The 19,299-nt window shown below is 50.8% G+C and overlaps 6 protein-coding genes across 6 annotated transcripts, besides 9 other annotated features; 4 read left to right on the top strand and 2 right to left on the bottom strand.

Annotated features, from left to right (window-relative positions):
- Window positions 1-186: 186 nt before the first annotated feature.
- Window positions 187-1,622, top strand: ACLA_039260 (eukaryotic translation initiation factor 3 subunit E; the record flags this gene model as incomplete). The annotated part of the gene is made up of 2 exons (XM_001271136.1): window positions 187-1,325; window positions 1,409-1,622. 2 exons carry the CDS (start codon window positions 187-189, stop codon window positions 1,620-1,622), a joined length of 1,353 nt encoding a protein of 450 aa, XP_001271137.1.
- A 1,123-nt stretch (window positions 1,623-2,745) lies between these two features.
- Window positions 2,746-3,228, bottom strand: ACLA_039250 (uncharacterized protein; the record flags this gene model as incomplete). Its single annotated transcript, XM_001271135.1, has 3 exons — window positions 2,746-2,934; window positions 2,997-3,038; window positions 3,112-3,228. 3 exons carry the CDS (start codon window positions 3,226-3,228, stop codon window positions 2,746-2,748), a joined length of 348 nt encoding a protein of 115 aa, XP_001271136.1.
- A 2,440-nt stretch (window positions 3,229-5,668) lies between these two features.
- Window positions 5,669-6,808, bottom strand: ACLA_039240 (ArsA family ATPase; the record flags this gene model as incomplete). Its single annotated transcript, XM_001271134.1, has 3 exons — window positions 5,669-5,711; window positions 5,764-6,353; window positions 6,419-6,808. The coding sequence occupies 3 exons, from the start codon at window positions 6,806-6,808 to the stop codon at window positions 5,669-5,671; spliced, it is 1,023 nt and encodes a 340-aa protein (XP_001271135.1).
- A 753-nt stretch (window positions 6,809-7,561) lies between these two features.
- On the top strand, window positions 7,562-8,155 carry ACLA_039230 (hydroxyisourate hydrolase; the record flags this gene model as incomplete). Its single annotated transcript, XM_001271133.1, has 1 exon — window positions 7,562-8,155. One exon carries the CDS (start codon window positions 7,562-7,564, stop codon window positions 8,153-8,155), a length of 594 nt encoding a protein of 197 aa, XP_001271134.1.
- Window positions 8,156-11,398: 3,243 nt separating this feature from the next.
- Window positions 11,399-11,423: a microsatellite.
- Window positions 11,424-11,499: 76 nt separating this feature from the next.
- Window positions 11,500-11,528: a microsatellite.
- Window positions 11,501-11,528: a microsatellite.
- Window positions 11,529-12,188: 660 nt separating this feature from the next.
- Window positions 12,189-12,224: a microsatellite.
- Window positions 12,190-12,224: a microsatellite.
- Window positions 12,225-12,496: 272 nt separating this feature from the next.
- atfA (bZIP transcription factor atfA) lies at window positions 12,497-14,519 on the top strand (the record flags this gene model as incomplete). Its single annotated transcript, XM_001271132.1, has 3 exons — window positions 12,497-12,575; window positions 13,010-14,147; window positions 14,213-14,519. 3 exons carry the CDS (start codon window positions 12,497-12,499, stop codon window positions 14,517-14,519), a joined length of 1,524 nt encoding a protein of 507 aa, XP_001271133.1.
- Window positions 12,874-12,916: a microsatellite.
- Window positions 12,875-12,916: a microsatellite.
- Window positions 14,520-15,729: 1,210 nt separating the features above from the next.
- ACLA_039210 (tubulin gamma complex associated family protein) lies at window positions 15,730-18,872 on the top strand (the record flags this gene model as incomplete). The annotated part of the gene is made up of 2 exons (XM_001271131.1): window positions 15,730-17,002; window positions 17,062-18,872. 2 exons carry the CDS (start codon window positions 15,730-15,732, stop codon window positions 18,870-18,872), a joined length of 3,084 nt encoding a protein of 1,027 aa, XP_001271132.1.
- Window positions 16,402-16,439: a microsatellite.
- Window positions 18,873-19,030: 158 nt separating the features above from the next.
- Window positions 19,031-19,056: a microsatellite.
- Between the last annotated feature and the right edge of the window lie 243 nt (window positions 19,057-19,299).

Genomic DNA, 19,299 nt, shown 5'->3' with positions numbered 1-19,299 from the left:
TTCCGCTAACCCGGATACGGACTAGCGCGACCACCAGCCCTCCCGCCCACATTTTCGCCAGCGCAAAAGAACCGCCGCACACTCATCTTTGTTGGCACGGGACGAGCAGACGAAGAGAGAGAGAGAGATCCTCATCATATACCCACCCCTTGTCCATCTCTCCTGTTCCTGTCATTCTACATCATCATGGCAGACAACGCCCCCCCTACTGCTGAGACCCTCCTCAGCGGTGCCGCCGCTCACCCCCAGACCGCTGAAGAAATCGCCAACCAGTACAACCTGCTGCCCAAGCTGATCCCTTATCTCGACCGTCACCTGGTTTTCCCTCTTCTCGAATTCAGCTCGGGCCAAGATGACGAGAAGGAGGTTGTCCGTGCGAAATATGAACTTCTTAAGCATACAAACATGACCGATTATGTCGCCAACCTGTGGAAGGAAATCCACAATTCCGATACCATCCCCGACGAATTCGTAAAGAAGAGGGAGGAGGTTCTGTCTAAGCTGCAAGAATACGAGGAGGAAAGCGCCAAGATCACCCAGCTGCTGCAGGACGAGAGCGTCGTCGCCAACCTGCGTAGCGACAAGGCCGCCAACTTGAAGTTCCTCGAGGAGCAGCACGGAGTCACCGTTGAGATGGTCAACAGCCTCTACGAGTATGGTCGATTCCAGTACAGCTGCGGCAGCTACGGTAACGCCGCCGAACTTCTGTACCAGTTCCGTGTCCTTTCGACAGATAACGACAAGGTTGCATCGGCTACATGGGGTAAGCTGGCCTCGGAGATTCTCACCACCAGCTGGGACGCTGCGATGGAGGAGGTCCTGAAGGTCAAGGATTCGATTGAGACCCGCCTATTCAACAACCCTCTGGGTCAGCTGCAGAACCGCTCGTGGCTGATTCACTGGGCCCTTTTCCCCTTCTTCAACCACGATCCCGCCCGCGATGCCCTGACCGAACTTTTCTTCTCCCCCGCCTACATCAACACCATCCAGACCAACTGCCCCTGGATTCTCCGATACCTCGCCGCGGCAGTCATCACCAACCGTAACCGGGCACACAAGAGCAGCGGCTCGTACCAGAAGCAGCTGAAGGATCTGATCCGTGTCGTGCGCCAGGAGGGTTATGAGTACTCGGACCCCATCACCGACTTTGTCAAGGCTCTTTACATCGATTTCGACTTCGAAGAGGCTCAGAAGAAGCTGGGGGAGGCCGAGGATGTTCTCCGAAGTGACTTCTTCCTCGTTTCCGCCGCGGATGCCTTTGTGGAGGCCGCCCGGCACCTCATTTCCGAGAGCTACTGCAAGATTCACCAGCGGATCGATATCAAGTATGTTACTCCCGGATAGAATGATTCAACGAACAACATGTGATTTCGGGAAACGGAAACGGAAACTAATATCTGAGCTTTAGGGACCTGTCTACCCGTCTTGGCTTGAACCAGGATGAGGGTGAGAAGTGGATCGTCAACCTGATCCGTGACACCCGCGTGGATGCCAAGATCGACTACAAGGAGGGCACCGTGATCATGAACCACCCTCCCCAGTCGGTGTACCAGCAGGTCATTGAGAAGACCAAGGGTGCATTCTTCCGGACACAAGTGCTGAGGTTCGTCTTCCCGATATAATGTCCCCATTGTGTGGAATCCGAACTAACATCCAACCTTCTTTCAGCGCGGCCGTTGCGAAATAAAGGCAAGAAACGTCAAATTAACGCCCCTCGAAAAAAAGAAAGAAAGAAAACATCAAAATTCGTCCTTTTTCCTTCCTCCTAATGGTTCTGTTCATGTTGGTTATACCCGCGGACTGTGGGCTTCTTGTGTGATGGGACCAAGCAGAGTGGCATCAGGCTGGCGTTCAGGTGGTCCCACTTTTCATGTTCTCCTTTAATTTTCTTCCTTCTTCGGATTTCATGTTGTCGTTCTCAGATATCTCTCTCACCTGGGCCTCCTGCTGAACTCTTTTGTATCTTTTCCCCCTCTGCAGTGACGAAAAAGAAAAAAGAAAGAATAGAGAGGCTGCTGCTCGAATATCTGACAAACTTTGTGCTTGAAAAAAAGCGAGGAAATGAAGAACGAAAAAGAGGAACGCGAGCTCACCCTCCCTCCATCCGAGAGGTGAGCGGGCTTCGATCGAACTGGACGAGTGATGAAAGCCATCTTGTATCACATGGGCTTAGAGCTTTCTTTTCATGTTTGATCGATCTTTTTTGATGTATGCTGTTACGAATTGTCTATAGAGAGATGAGTGAATTTCAGTATCAACCTTCCGGCTGCTTCATAACGAGTCCTTGTGTCAGGCCATTGTATGTTATTTTTTTTTTCTCTGTGGGTTCTGGCTGCCTGCTGGAAGGGATCAAGATTGGGCGCATTGCAGATGACAACTCGTGTCCCTGCAAAAGGTATGGCGCATTCTCTGCCCCTGATGCGACGCGAAAGGTTGGTCATTAACTCCACCCAAGCTAAAGCAAGCGGAAGCATCTCATGTTGGAAGGGCGGCCAACGTATCCCTGACGGTCTCACAACGCCATCATCTTCCCTATATACTGAAGGCGACGCAGCACCTGTTTCGAACTCGCTGAACTCAATGAAATAACAACAACAGTAACCAGGGACATGTGAAACGACAGACGAAGAATCCGGTCAGCCGATGGCGGGGTATATGACGCAAAACTCGGAAGCGCTTTGGGGGATATCACTGGCTCTAAATCGCAGAAAGATCTATTTCTCGTGAATGGCGGGATATGGGGAGTCATCGTCCTCGTCGTGCCCCGTGTTCGGTGGGTTGCCTGCGAGAACCCGAAGCGCGCACAGGCACGATCTCGTTGATGTAGGGCTCTGACTGCCGGCATGTATTGCTTGCGAGGACGTCGCCTGTCATTCGGAGAGACTCCTGCCGCTCGTATTCCTTGGACATGACGGCCAGATCGTCTATTTGTTCCTGTTCAGAAGGTTAGCCGGCGGACTCAACCGCGAGGAGCTGTGTGAGCATGGAGCAGAGACCCGAGTGAGAGGTACGCCAACTATAAGATAGCCTTCGCGGCCCTGTTTGCCTCGATTTGACATGTTAGGCAGACTGTTCTCATGATGCGGCTGTGCCAGCTATGTCTTCGTTTACCTGGTATGTATAGGGTCTGACAGTTGCTGATGGTCCTAGGAAGTACTGGATATGCCCCAGCACAATATGCCTTGATAGTCCATAGCCTGGGAGCCAGTATTGCTGGACTTGAGACATCTTCATTGAGATTGAATGTCGTAGAGTCGAAATTTCGGAAGTATATGGGTGTGAGGGAACTATCCAAATAGGGTGTTGATCGCTCCAGATTGTCTCGTAGACTAGACGGACATTGATTGTATGCTGAATATATATCTCGACCAAACCTCACTCACGTAAGGGAGAATGATGAGATAAATACGAATATTGCCCGCGTATAGTTTGAATCAACCCTAGCAGACACCACGATGCCCAGCTGCAGCATAATCCTTTCCCACTAGAGGAGCCGATCTGCATCCCCGAAGACCACCGGGGTAGAATCTTCGAGACGAGATTGCCCTCCCAGTAGATAGATAGATAGTCCAGAACCTCGAAAGAGGACCAGTCTGTCACGAGCAGGAGTGACCTGATGGCTGAGAACTGAGAAGGCAATTCGGCTTGCTGTTCATGTCCGGATCCCGGAAGAACCGCCTCACTCTTTGAGAGGACGAGATCCAACCCACCCCCCTTTTTTCCGCACCAAAAAAATACAAAAAGTGAGGCTTGACTTCGACAAAGGCTAATGACCTTCCGCAAATCGAAACCGGCTGCACCCATGCCATGCGCTCCTGGGCTGCTCCGCCCAGGATCTTTAATCATGCCTCTGTCATTCTAAGACCCTTGGACTATTTTGCGGTGAACATGCGGCGCCAAATTGGTCCGCTGGGATGGACTGTCGTGGCTCCCAGGGTTTGGTCACTTGCTGAAGCGTTCTAGGTCGGAGAAATAAATATCGTAACTTCGTAAGCCCCCCTCTGGAGACTATACTAGCTATCCTCAGCTAGAGAGGGCGCTTATTCCAGGATTGATCGCATCCTGAGATCAACGTTTGCAGAGAGACGAGGCCGAGAAGCCCAATGAGGGCTGCTGTCAGACATCGGAGTGATTGTGTGCAGTAGATTTGTTGTTCGCAGATCCTGGAAATCCAGGTTCGATCTAGACTTGTGTATCTGGAAGACAGCCAGTGGACGTTAGAAAAAGAAACAAAAATAAAATGACAAAGAGAAAAGAAAAGCCGAAGCAGCAAGCCGGGCCCAGGATGCAACTTCACTCTTGATTCCCACCGACAGAAGGAATGGTCTCGATTGACGACGACCTGTGGATTCCTAGAAATGCATGGACCGGTTGACAACAGTTGATGATCCAGATGTCGAAGATAAAAACCACTGCGATGTATGCACGCGGCCGGTTCAGGAAGCGAAGCTGTGTGTCTTCCATGCACTATTCCCCGCAACTCATATTTATCGAGTGCTGTGTCTCGGAAGGATGGTCCTGCATCCTCTTCCTCCTCAACGAGAAAACCCGCGGAAACCACAATGGAAAGTCTCCAGCGTCGAGCATCAATGGCTTCGACGAATGCTGCTGCGGATGTGTGTTCCTCTTCGATTGGGCCCTCCAGCACCGATTTCGCAGAGATGATGGGAGGAAGTTGGGGAAGAGAACCAACCAGGGGTCTTGCGGGCTCGTTGAAACCGGTCTGTGGCAGAACAGACTTAAAGAGGTCACAAATCACCACCTGGTACAGACAATTCTCCACTCAAACAGGTATCTAGAGTTGATGATTTGTTTGGCGGATTGTTTGACAGATGCATCTATGAACTATGAACCAATTAACCCTTCCAGACAAGGTTCCAGACAACTTTCTTGGACAGCGACCAGCAAGACCGCGTACGCCTGTGGTCCATGAGATCCTCGATTATTCTGAATTCTCGAGCCGATTCCGGCCTGCCACACCTTGTTACCTGCCTGGCCCCCTGAACTGTTTGCTTGGGACGAAACCTGAAACATCATCGGCGTGAGAAGGCTTAACATTCTTTGCCGTGCAATCACTGGTTCTAATGGTACCCTCTCATACCCTCTCGCCTTGGATGTGGGACGTGAGGCTGGCGATGCTTAATCGAAGAAGATACGCCCGAAAGCGGGACCAACAGGCTGCCCAACAGCCTGAAAGAGCTACGGCAAGCCGTTACAATAACATTTCTCGGCGCAATTGGGACAAAGAAGATATTCTTGACCCTCAGCTATATAGACACCACTTTTGGTCTATCACAAGCCCAACCGGCGCACCAGAGAACCATGGCCGGGTAATAATGTTTAGAAGGGACGCCCTTAGCTACACGAACTGAATCTCGCCGACTTGCGTGACATCCTGAGTTTGGATGAGATCCATTGCTCAGAGCATCTAAAGCTTGTGGGTAAATCTTGTGGTCTGTAGAGCGATTGGAAGTGAATATGTCGACAAAACGTCTTAACTTGCTACACGTAGTCTTCCAACATCAAAACCAATAGCCGAGGGCGACTAAAAAATAGCATAGAAAGCATCAAGGCACTGAATGCATTATTGTCTATTCAATCATTACTCATCCAAAACTATATTTCGCCCGAATCTCATATAGAAACAAAACGGTAGGAGTACATTGATTTATTGCGGAGGAACGTAGGGGTGTACGAGCATCTCGCTGAATCTGTAGAAGTTGTTAGCCACATCGTTTCTGACTGCTTTGGTATCTGACTGACTTTTCAAGCTTCTCCTTTCCTCTGACTTCTTCAACCAGCAACGGCATCCGAACGACGTTGAAGTCTTCGTAGAGCTCCTCGATCTGCTCGAGGTACTTCTGCTGCATCTTTCTGCGAGCATTGCATTGCTCGCATTCGCTTCCTTTCTTGGGGAACAACAGCTGGTTGACGACGATGGCGTGCGTATCGATACTGTAGCTGGTAAGCTCCTGGATCATACGTTCGGTTTCGTACAGCGACAAGAATTCAGCAATGCAGACACACACAAAGGTGGTCATGTCGGGGTTCTTGAATTGCGTGTTGACCTCGCTGATGGTTTCCCGCAGGGACTCCATCTTCTGGAGAAGCTCGTCGATGTTCTGTCCACCAGGCAGGCCACCACGAGCACCAAGGATCGAGTTCAGCATCGGGCCGAACTGAGAGGACAGTTGGGACAGCTTCGCAAGAGCCTTCTCAAGCACAGTCGGGAACTGGAGGAAACGGAGGGTGTGACCGGTTGGCGCAGTGTCAAAGACGATGACCTCGTACGACAGGGACTTGACCTGCTTCAAGACTTCGGCAAAGGACATGGCTTCGTCGACACCGGGGATCTGCGGCACCGGGTTGTCAGCATCGACGGACATGCAGCTCCCTGCACATAAGGGAGTATACATACGCTGAAGGCAAGATCCTGCATCATGTTACCCATTCCCAGCCCCGCCATGGGGTCCTCACCCTGCGCCTCTCCGCTGGCAAGGAGATCCTGAATGCTGCCATTGGGATCGATTTCCATCGCACTGAGATTGGAGTATCCGTCGACCAGTCGCGCCTCCTTTCCAAACTTCTGCCCGAACGCATCGCTCAGGTTGTGTGCGGGATCGGTCGAGATGAGCAGGACGGACTTGCGAGCTTTGGCGAGCTGGATGGCGAGCGAGCATGATGTGGTCGTCTTTCCGACACCTCCTTTACCGCCAACGAAGATCCACCGGAGAGTCTTTTGGTTGATGATGGACTGGAGCGTGGGCTCCATGAGATCGTCATGGTGCACAACGGCGGCTGAAGACATGTTGACGGGGATTGAGGATGGGCCGATTTTAGGATTCAAATCTGCAATTGTTTTGCTGAGGTGAGCAGAAGTTCGGAAAATTTCAAGATATGGGCTGGTTACCTGTCTAGTGAGCTGTAACGAGGTTGGAAGTAATGTATTGGCTTCCCCGCAAAGGCCTAACGTTTGATTGTGGTCAGTCGAAGCTTCCGGAAGATCGACGCGACACAGTTGCGCAGTGACTCACCAGAAGACTTGGTTCGTATAATGGAGCGGGAGAGATATACAAGGCACAAAGAGCCGTTTACAAAGAACTGGTCACGGTTCAAGGAGAAGAGATGTACAACGTTAAAATCATCGTGGTGGCTTCAGCCATGGCTGGCGGGGCACGTGCGGAAACCCTCTGCCTGAGGCATCAACACTCCTCTCATGATTGGAGACATGGCTCTGAAAGCTTCCAATGGCAACGGAGAGGAGACGGCTATTCTAGTAGTAGAAACGGCTACGAATGCTTGCTACAAGCCATCTACATGCTACAATATGTAGCAAACCCGGGTGTGAAGCCGACTAGAGGTTCAATTGCAGAACTGCCCCACTGAAGGTATACTCCGTACAGCTGTCGGTGCTCTCCGATAGATGGAAAGCGGAGATAGAAAAGAGCTCCGTTGCCAGCACAAGGGCGAAGTTTTGGCTCTTGCAACAAATATTTTCTTTCCTTGTATCCCCCTTAAAAGAATTTCATCATTCCTCCTCGAGACCTTTTTCTCCTGCTCAATGGACCTTGGACACAGCCAACCCCAGTCCACCGACCACTTGGGTAAAATCACGGACCGCCTCGCTCTCTATCAGAAGCAGCTTCTCCAGACATCCAACTCTTCGCCACAACCCATATCCTCCAGTCACCCCACATCCACCATCTCAAAAGCAACCGCCTCGATGTCTCGCGACCCCATCACCTGCCACGTCCTCAATACCCTGACGGGGACCCCCGCTGCAAACCTCCCAGTGACACTGACCTTCCTGGGAAACAGCGGCAGCGGCAGTAACAAGACCCAAGATCCCATCACCTTCAGCGCAACCACCGACGCCGATGGCCGGGTGAAGAACTGGATCCCCGCGGCGGCCGCATCTGCAACGGTCTCCGGGCTGCTCTCCTCGCTGCCGACCGCCGAGAGCAAGACGAACTGGGCTGTGCGCTTCGAGGTCGGGCCGTGGTATGAGGCGCAGGGAATCGAGAGTTTCTGGCCCGAGGTGGAGGTGAAGTTTACGGTTAAGGGACGGGGTCGCGAAGGGGAGGAGGGTTGGCGGCATTATCATGTGCCGGTGCTGCTGGGTCCTTGGAATTATTCTACTTATCGGGGCTCGTAATATGGCCATTGATTCAAGCGCACACAATGTACTCATTCTGGCTCATGATGAGATCAAAGTGTCCATACTCCATAATACCGCGGATACTTCATGGGAAACTAAGAATATTGATACTTTAGATGCTGTTCTTTGCTCTGTACGCTCTGGAAGGGCATTGGGTTTAGATACTTTCACTAATGCCATATCAGAATAGTGCCTTGGCCAATCATGTTCCAGCAATGAAACATAGTTCAACTTATCAAAAAAAAAAGAATGCCTCTCATGTTTTCACGCCTGATCTCTCGGATGCCACGCCCGACACGGAAATCACTGCTATTGCCATGAAGTTCTGCTAATACCAACAACCACTTGCTATTATTTAAGAGAGCTACACGAGTAATGGCTGGTAATCGGGCAACTAGCGGGACTTCCTGAAAGGAGGCCCCCTACGAGCCTGTCTAAGACTCCCCCAACCTCCCTAACAGGCTCACCTACGGGCTTACCTAAGCAGACATGCAAGCCTTCTAGATACTTATCAGCATAAAATACAACTATAATCTTGTTCTATGTGGATTCTCTGCTGTGATAGTCCAAAGATCTCCTATATGGTGGTGTCGCGGGCTGCAATATAGAGTGAAAACACATATATCTTACAAGGTTGATTTTGTGGCAGGGTCGAGTTCTGGATATTTTTGCGTGGCATCTGAGAGATCAGGAGTTTTTACGATGTGTCGTAGGACTATCAATGCTTCACTTCAATGGGGCATTGGTTTAGGAAGTTTCGCAAAACTGTAGTACTCTTTCTCTTAAGTGAGAATGAAGAAGGAATAGCGAAGCGAAGAACAGGGAAGCTACTTTGGAGGAGAGAATTCTTCTGATGAAGACCAGAAAGCATATTGGAGGACAGGGTATCGATCTCTTCAAACATGACAATAATTACCTAGACCTGTTTATATCACCTGACCATAGATGAAATGGAGGGCATCGTGGTAATATCGACGTATACAGATCGTCTTCCATGTCTGACAAATGATTCCTGAAACTGTAGCCATCAAATCTCCTGCCCCATCCTGCTTCGAATACATTATTCGCGATGCCACCAACAAGATCAAAGTCCCCTAATACCCCGCACGAGGGCCTCGTCCGTTACGCAAGCTACCAAGTCCCCTAACGCCAAGGATAATGATATGGAGAAGAGTCATCTTTTCCATCCCTGCCTGCTCCTGGCCTCTTCAGAGTCAATGCCAAGGCCTTTCCGGCACGTGTTACAGGAGATATCTACCATATGAAGAGCTTCTGGCTCAAGTCAGAAACTATGACCAGTCCTATGACTGTATAGACCTACCCGAGAGGCCTTTCTTCATTGGAGCTGGCTCACTAATTCATTTACTGGGTAAAATAACTGGTGCATATAGTGCTGACTGGCCTCATGAGGAGATTGCTGCAGAGTATGAAAGAACTGGGCACTATTAAAGTAGAGATCTGCTAAGTACAATAATCAATTCGTTTCCCATTTTAATGCAGGCTTTTGAACAACTTCCTAGACCAGTTTGTCCTGCTTTTTGCTAATCACGCTTCATGTGTACTCTGTCCGGAAAGCCAAGACATGGTTCATGTCCGCTTGGTCGGGTAACTACTAACTAGTCTATAACCTACCTGGGCTTATGGATTATCTACTATGGAGTAGGGAGAAATACCTACAGAGGCTACAGTCACTAGACTAACAACAGGGGCCTGAGTAATTCATTGATAAGCAGCCAACAGGAACCCAAGCTTGCATAGGGGCATGTACTGTGCAGTGTCGTTGGAAGAAGCCTTCGATTCCGTTCCCTCGCTAGGCGCTGCCGGTAACCACTAACCAATGCAGGCAATCCGTCTTTACTCCCGTCCTGAGTCCTGACTCCTGGCAACTAGTGGCATATGTCATATGTAGCTCAGGTATTATTTTCAGTTTGTGTACGTACTGTGGGTTGTCACTAGATTCTATTCTAGATAGCTGATTGTAATTCAATAGGTTGGATTTCTTCACACTTCAGTTGTATGTACATACTATTAGATAGTTGGTTCGTGTCTGCTATTGTGCAATGCGAAGGATAGTCCTACTATCCACTGAAGACCGTGGAGATGGACATGGAGGCTGGAAGGATTGATTGTTGGGAGAATAGGTGGCAACTGGCAAACCGGCACACAACTTGATACCTCCAACTTTCGCTGGGTTGTCCAACCAGAAGCGGAGATCAATGTGTCACGTGAGCAATACCCCCAGAATAACCGGGCTCGATCATTGCGTCATTGCTGAAATCCAATCAGCAGTCCAGAGGATCGACGTGATGGGATCCTTTGGGGGGGAATCCAGAACGGCAGGCGAGGAGAAGTCCCAACCTGAGACTCCAGACCCGAGGATTAGGCTGTGTCGTGACTCCTCATACGCTCGTTGAATGGGGCATCAAGGGTGGATTTTTAAGCGATTCATTGCAGTTTCAGCTGTATGTAGTATGTACACCTCTGTTAAGTTCCAAGTTGGCTTCTTTGATTCTTCTCTCTACTACTAACTACTCCGTAGCCTGTCTACTTGGAAAGGTCACAAACCACAGAAATATAGATATCTATCTACTTAAGTTAGTTAGGTACTGTCGAGGATTTAACCAGCTAGCGAACTCCCTACCTCCTCATTAGAAATTGAGTCTCTGTCCGGTGCTGCACAAATGCAAGCGGGGCACAAAGAAAAACCCGTGAATGGCTGACAGGAGCAAGCAAGTGGGCCCACCGGCCGCCCAGTGGCCACCCGGCTGGTCTGACTCCGACCGTGCCCCCCAATGGAAATTCCTGTCGTCGTCACCATGATCTCATCCATGTTTCCCTCCTGGAGTCGATGTTTTTCTCTCGCTGCTTCTGCTAACCATCTAGATACACTCTACAGTACTGTTCTGGCTTCCCAGCTTGAGTTTGGAGATAGTTCGTTAGTAACTAACAACCAGCATTCTTAACCTCCCTAACCTATGCCTGAAAAAAAAAGAGTGGGAGGCAGTTGCTTATCAATAAGATACCTTAGTACTCCAACAAATCCAAACCTCCTCCAACCACCGCGTCTGGCGTGGTTCCCACGGGGGATTTCGTCATTCATATTGGTCGAAATATCTTGCCGGAGAGTCCACAGCACCAGTCTTTCTCAGGTTTTCTTCCACCAAGAAAGCAAGGGCCATATCATTGTTAACTGTGATTCGATTCGCTTCTGATGATTTTCTTGTTATCTCCTATTTGACCTTTTTTTTTCTTTTTTTTTTTTTTTGTAAAAAAAAAATTCATCTCTCTCTCACTATTTCATTTTCAATAGTTGGTGAGAGCATGGGGAAAAAAAAGAAAAAAGAGAGAGAGAGAGAGAGAGAGAGAGAGATCAGAAATCAAGCCAAGGCCGAAGTAGGAAAAAAAAAAAAAAAAAAGAAGAGAGAGAGAGAGAGGAAAAAGACGACGATTCAGGAAGAGAAGAAGGCAAAGAACACAGACAGAGTAGATTCCCGGGAGCAACTCTCTCTTCGAGGTTGCAACCTGGCAGGACAACCACGGGTTTTTGTACGCATCCAGGGTTGCATGGTTCGATTGAATACAGGTAGAAACTATTTTATAGGCTCTCTTACCTAGAATCATAATCTACAGACTGCCAGTCAGCACCCGCTTAGCTCACCACCGCCCCCGTCCCCTCTTCGCCATTTCCCCCCCTTCCCTAAAATACTAAAAGGAACTCGCTGTCAGACTCAGATCTCCCCCGACTACGTCACAATCTCTCTCTCCTTCCCTCTCTCTCTCTCTCTCTTCCTCCCCCTTGACGCTTGACCATCACGCGAAACAAAAAGAAAGTTACTCTGCCTGTCCGCGTACGGTATCTATCTATCAAGTATAGTATACTACACGTACAGCGCCAGCAGATAGAGTGAAAAATTCCGAACAACAGGAAAAAGAAAGAAAGAAGGACAAAAGAAAGAGAAGAATACTGTTAATAATTTATTACTACTCTCTCTCTTCTCTTGCAGAACTCCTTCTCATTATTCTCTGCCTCTTTTTTTTTTTTTTTTTTTTTTTTTTTTTTTTTTTTCCTGAATTCGGTCGCCTCAATTCTTACTGGTTCATTACCATTTCGTTCTGGTGTCCCTTGCCACTCAGTCCACTCGCTTGTTTCCCGTCTTTTTCCCTTCTGACTCTCTACCTTATCCTTGGTCAACTCAAAAAACTACCTACCTTGACTGGGCGGTCCTAACTATTCATCACTGCTACTGCCTCCCCTCTCCCCCTTTTGTCTCGCCTAATAAGTATATTGTTCTTTCCTCCCAGAGATCATCGATGATGTCTGCGGCCGTTGCTTCAAATATGCCTCCCAGTTTACCGCATAACCCAAATCATCGTAATCCATCGCCAATGGACTCGAAAAAGCACGCGTTGAACGAAGGTGAGTCGCATCATTCTGTGTCATGATGTGATGATGTTGGTACCTTTTTTCTTCACCACAAACCTTCTCTCTTCTGTCTCTGCATCTGGTGTTCCCTTCCCCCCCCTACTTGTCTTCAGCCTTGACCTGTTGTGGTCGGGAAGTGCGCCACTCCTTCTTCCCCAGATACTTTTGATCGCTCTCTTGCCGTCGGGATGACCTCACACTTGGCGTCATCGATTGGGGAACATCGTCCCTTATCTGATACCGATCGGTCCCCTGTCAACCACACGACAAAATATGAACCACCTCGTCGTATATCATCATCATCATCATCATCATCATTATCATCATCATCATCACACCTCGCCGTCGCCTTTCGCTATTATCATACTTTGTTGTTGTTGTTAGTCGTTCAGCTTGCTGACTCAAGGTGTCGCGTCGCGCTCCTATAGACTCGAAGGCGCCTTCCTCGGATACCAAAGATCAGAAGCCTGATGTCGACTCGCAAACCTCGTTGGCGCCTCCTCCGCGACCTGCTGTAACAACGGCCACAGATACTCCAGACTACTTCAACTCCGTACATAATCCCTTCTCCCTGGAGCCCAACCCTTTTGAACAATCCTTTGGCGGTGGTGGTGGTAACCCAAGCGAAACCCCTGGGAAGTCGTTACTTCCTCCCGTCGCATCTCTTACATCTCCCGCCTTGCCCGGTGCTAGCTCTGCCGGCGGTTATAACTGGTCGAACTCGTTGCGCTCTGGGCCTCTGAGCCCTGCCATGCTTGCTGGACCAACAGGACCCAATGATTATTTCGATAGTATCGGCAGAGGGTTCCCAACACCTAATGAATCTTCGCTTCGCACCGGGTTGACGCCAGGTGGTGGCGGTTCTATGTTCCCTGCCCCGAGCCCCAACTCGCAGGCGATTCTCCAGCAACTGCAGAGTGGAGGCGCGACCCCCTCAACGATTGAATTCCATCGCACTGCCCTGAACGCCGCGAAGAAGAACGGCTTGGGCGGTCCCACCTCCAATCCCACGACTGACCCGGAGGCAGTTCACGGTGTGAGCATGGACATCAAAGGCAGCCAGCCTGCTGCCGTCGATCCTTTCACACATCACGACGCAGCAGATGCGGCCAATGGCCTCTTCATGTTGGCCAAAGGCGGACAGGCAAATCAGTTTGTTTCCAACCCTTCATCTGTTCCCTCCCACGCTGTTCAGGGTGCCGATCAATCGCATGATATGGATCGGCGGGGTTCCCACAATGTCAACGGCGCGCTCAGCAGCGGCAGAGAGATGAGTGGTGATGCATCTGATATGCAGGAGCAGGCTAAGCCCACCGCGAAGGGCAAAGCCAAGAGAAATTCTGCCACCAAAGTAGGAACCGCCCCGAACAACAGACGTAAGGCCGACGATACTCCTGCCAAGGGTGCGAACAAGAAGGCCAAGACCAACAACAGCGCTGGTAGCGTTGAGCCTCCTTCCGATCCCGGTGATTCGGAAGAAGAGGAAGAACTAAAGAGAAAGATCCAGAACGACTCGAAGAAGATGACTGATGAAGAGAAGAGAAGAAACTTTCTGGAAAGGAATCGGTAGGTCAAACTACTCATTGGTCTTGGAGGTTTCCTTCATCAGTACTGACTCGAAATTCCTCTAGGGTCGCGGCGCTCAAATGCCGTCAACGGAAGAAACAATGGCTTGCCAATCTTCAGGCGAAGGTCGAGCTGTTCACCACAGAAAACGATGCTCTCACCGCTACTGTCACCCAGCTCCGTGAGGAGATTGTCAACCTCAAGACTCTATTGCTTGCGCATAAAGACTGTCCTGTCTCTCAAGCTCAAGGATTGGGTCCCCTCATGATGAATGGAATGTCAGCAGGCTTCGACCCCCACCCGTACAACATCCCGAGCAACATGGGTATGCAGCCCGGGGCACCTATCCCTACCCAGGGAATGCGACGATGATGTGTGATTCACCCAAAGCCATGATCTTAATTGATGCCTGATCATGATGATGATATCTAAAAATGCGATCTTTTCTTCCACGGTGCGCAAGGGCCGCTTTGGTCTAGACGGCGGCACGGTGTTTTCCACTTCCATCTTTTCCCCCTGCGCGGAATTGTTACATTTCGAACTTTCTCTCTCGGCTGCGACTCTCCCGCGAAATCTCTATGGCATGGGCTGGTGTTAATGATGTGTACGAACTTTCAAAACTGGACGGGTTGAACCAGCTGGTGCGATGGATCTTTATTGCACTACCGGAAGGTGCAAATTGGGCGCATGAACCTTTTCCTCTTCTTTTTCTTTTGGCTACTTGAGTTTCCCCTTTCTCTTTCTTTCTCGTGTCTTCCTATCCCGAATCCTTTTCTCTCAAGACTCAAGCTGCGGGGGCTGTATAGTCTCTCTGTACTCTGGCCGTTCCTTTTCTTCTTCATCCAGGATTTTTCTTCGTTTGTCCCATACTTCTGGGGAGGGGGTGCCCAGGTGTTATTTTCCTATTTTCTTTTTTTTTTTTTTTTCACGTCTTAATCGGGCGGCGTATAGGTGGCTCAGCTTTGCTTTTGCGTTCAATCTTTTTTTCTTTTCCATGTACGATGTTTAGGCATCTAGGAATGGAACACACAAAGTTCAAATTTTTACTCATTTGTCTTCCCATACCACTTGTAGAAACGACAGAAACGGGTCAGTTCTATACATATAAGATCGTTTCTTACTAGTAGATCCCCCGTTGGACATAAGAGTAGTAAGAACTAGGAAGTCTGCAACCACTGACATATGCGGGTCTTGGCAGGGCCCAAAATGCAACCACTTCTGCTGGGTCAACACAAAAACACTCCAAGCTCACATGGGAGGAGCTCTTCTGCCACAGATTGTGAGCCTCTTAGGTCAAGCAGAGAGAGAAAATTTACACGGTATTACTTACGACTGGCTTCAGGATGCAACGCGTCAATTCGAAACCTGCTATTGACTGTGAACGTTTGACCAACCAAATCCCCGCCGATTCGCGTTTTGCCTTATCCGCGTCACCTTGAAACCTCGATTGCTAGCAACAGTCTCGCAACACCTACACACACTTTAAAAACAGACTCGAGGATAGATTGGTACGAAAAGCAACAGGCGGTTACAGAGAGGCGCCAAACCCGCACCCAGCGGCAGTCGGCTTAAGACTTCGACAATGGCTTCGCGTCACCCCGCGCGCCCGCGTCGCATCGACGATGCCCTCTCCCAGCTCGTCGACTCCCTCACCCCTCCGCTCTCCCTCTCCGAGCTAGGCGACACCATCCCCGACGACGCGGAGGATCTCCTCGCCGAAGCAGAAGACCGACGCCACCAGGAGCTTCTCGAGCATGCATGGCGCATCATCGACACCCACCCAGCCTCCACGAACGACCCGGCCTCGCCCACCGCCGGCGGCGCGGGTCTGGGCATCGCCCGCCGCGGCAGCCTCGCTGGCGGCGAGAACATCAACAACGCGTCGGATCTGATCAAGCGGAAGCTGCTCCGCGAGAACGCGAGTCCCGATAAGGCAGTGCGGTTCTCGAATCTGTATTCGCGGCTCTTGACGCAGCCAGTGCTGTCGCAGAAGTGGGCTATTCTGTACCTGCTGTATCGGCTGTCTGGGTCGGAGGCTCCCGCTGAGACCGGGGATGAACATGGGCGGAGCCGGAGTCCGGTGCTGGAGGCGGGGAATCTGCAGAATGTGGTGTTGAAGGGGGGCCGGGGGAGGCATGCGGTGCCGACGAGACTGGCGGGGGACTCGGACGAGGATGGCCCGGCTGTAAGTTCTTCTGCGTCGCAGGTTGCGGCGAAGATGGAGAGGAAGGCGTCGCTCCGGCGGCCGGAGTGGGAGAGGGAGAGGGAGCGAGAGCGAGAGCGAGAGAGAGATGTCGAACCGGAACAGCATGGGCATGTCGCAAAGGAGGGTCGAGTCGCTGCGCCGAGGGACCATCATGTGGTGGAAGAGCAGAAGGGTTCATTCCAGGCCCCATCTTTCACCACGGATTCGGGGGAGAAGCGGCCGGCCGAACAGGGGCTGTTGCGCGACCTACCCTTCAACTTGCAGGGCTTGTCGTCCTCTAATCTGGAGTTTTCATCATCCTCTATCTTAAAACTACCTTCCGCCCTTCCTATACCTGTGCTATCGCTGCTAAACACACTGGCCGAGCCGTGTTTGTTATACAAAGGTCTATCGACATATGTGGAGGATTCCGGAGGCGGGCTGCTTACCCAAAGTTTACGTGCTGCTCTATCGAATGAGCTACGTTCCTACTTGGGTCTCGTTGCGACTTTGGAAGGAGAGATCCGGCGGGCGCTGGCCGCTACCGGGGACCCTCAACATCCCAAAGACTCGTCAAGAGGACTGGTGACGTTGAAACGTTGCGTGGTATGGACTCGAGATGCGACGATGGCCTTGCGATTGATGAGTTTGATCGTGGAGGAGGCTCGGAGTAAGTCTTCCTTCTCGCGGACCAGCTAGAATCCTTAAATTGGCTAACGGGCGCTGCAGATAAGAAGGGTGGTCAATTGGTATCCATGATCCACAGTTTCTCGACCTCCCACGGAGACCCGTTTGTCTATACATTTGCCGAAAAGCTGCTTGGGCACGTCACACGTCCGTTCTACGACATGCTGCGGCTGTGGATCTATGACGGCGAGCTTTCAGACCCTTATCAGGAATTCTTTGTCGTGGAGCCGGAATTCCGACCAAGTACCGATCCGCGACGTATCGCAACCAGCGTCTGGGAGGATAAATACAAACTGGACGATGAGATGGTGCCTTCCATCATCACACAGGACTTTGCGAAGAAGGTCTTCCTCATCGGCAAATCACTCAATTTCATCAGATATGGGTGCGGTGACTCTGGATGGGTCGAGGCCTACTCTAAGCAGGCTTCGAAGGAGTTGCATTACGGTGATACAGCAAGTCTCGAGACATCAATCGACGAGGCTTACAAAACCACCATGGCGCGGCTCATCCACCTCATGGATGACAAGTTCAAACTGTTTGATCATCTTCACGCACTAAAGAAATACCTGTTGCTGGGCCAGGGAGATTTTATTGCCCTGCTTATGGAGTCATTGGCGTCGAATCTGGATCGGCCGGCGAATTCACAGTACAGACATACACTGACTGCACAGCTGGAACATGCCATCCGTGCTTCGAATGCGCAATACGACCCACCTGATGTCCTTCGCCGCCTGGATGCCCGCATGCTGGAGCTTAGCCATGGAGAGATCGGATGGGACTGCTTTACCCTCGAGTACAAGATTGATGCGCCTGTCGACGTGATCATCACGCCTTGGGGCTCAACGCAGTACCTGAAGGTGTTCAACTTCCTTTGGCGTGTCAAACGGGTCGAGTTCGCCCTCGGCAGCACCTGGCGGCGCTGCATGACTGGTGCTCGCGGCGTTCTGGGGAGTGTCAGTGACAAAGTCGGGGCAGACTGGAAGCTCGCAAGATGTGTGATTGCAGAGATGATCCATTTTGTTTGCCAGCTGCAGTACTATATCCTCTTTGAGGTCATCGAGGCCAGCTGGGACCAGTTACAGGCAGCCATCTCCAAGCCCGGGTGTACGCTCGACGACCTGATTGAAGCGCACACCAAGTACCTCAACTCCATTACACACAAGGGCCTTTTAGGCTCGTCATCGTCGTCGAGGACTGCATCCGGCCACAAACAGGAAGAAGGCTTCTTGACCCAGCTTCATCAAATCCTGAAGATCATGTTGTCCTACAAAGACGCCGTCGATGGTCTCTATTCCTTTTCTGTCGCCGAATTCACCAGGAGGCAAGAGCTTAGCGCCAAAATCGAGACGCGCACTGCCCAAGGCCGCTGGGGTATCACCGAGCGCGATCTCCTATCGTCGCGGCGCCCAGGAACCCACAAGAATTCCATATCTTCACTGTCGCCGTCGCTGGCCCAGGCCCCCGGTCTCGGTAACCCCGGCGATGGCTTCGACACTCCCTCCTCCCTTCCCAACCATGATCTGTCTGCCGACGACCACATGCTCGCATCCCTTCGCACACGGCTGCGCGAGCTCTCCGCGGAGTTCCGCTCGCGGCTGAATGTGCTCCTCGGCGACCTGGCCTACCAACCCGATGTCGACATGCGCTTCCTCGGCGTCGTCATGAACTTCAACGATGTCTATGAACCAGTCCGCAGACGCAGGGCAGCGACAACAAGCTCCAGGGATAAAGAGCGGGCGCGACGTCGAGCGACGGCCCCCGGAGGAAACGGAGAGACTAACCCCCAGAAGGAAGTCAGGCGAGAGAGGAAAGATGCAGCTGGTGCGGACAGCAGTGGGAATGGAGCGTGATTGACAACACGCCCTTTTTCTTTGTTTTTCTTCTTTTTTCTTGAGATTATGGGTTTCATTTAGACTTACCGTCGGAGTCTGGGGAAATGGGGGTCAAGCAAACATGATAACGTCGAGATGAAATATCTACTTACGGTCTCCGCCGGTGTTATAGAAGATACCTACCTACCTACCTACCTGCCTATTCACTGAATACCAGTTTATCAAGACTTGTAAATACAAAGCCATACACGATAAATTCCAAAGTAGGTTCATAGCTAGCTTCCATGGCAAGTCCAAATTCCTTATCAGTAACCCCGACACCGATAAGCAAACGCTATTTTGCCCAGCTCCGCAACTCATGTTGGAGAAAAGGGAAAAAAAAAAAAAAATTAATTTTCCGCGAAAAGCAAAAGCAGCCTACGAGACCAACAACCACCACAAGATT

Source organism: Aspergillus clavatus, genomic scaffold, assembly GCF_000002715.2.
Source record: "Aspergillus clavatus NRRL 1 1099423829802 genomic scaffold, whole genome shotgun sequence".
Taxonomy (NCBI): Eukaryota; Fungi; Ascomycota; class Eurotiomycetes; order Eurotiales; family Aspergillaceae; genus Aspergillus; species Aspergillus clavatus.
The sequence above is the reverse complement of the archived record's forward strand: the minus strand, read 5'-3'. Positions and strand labels throughout refer to the sequence as shown.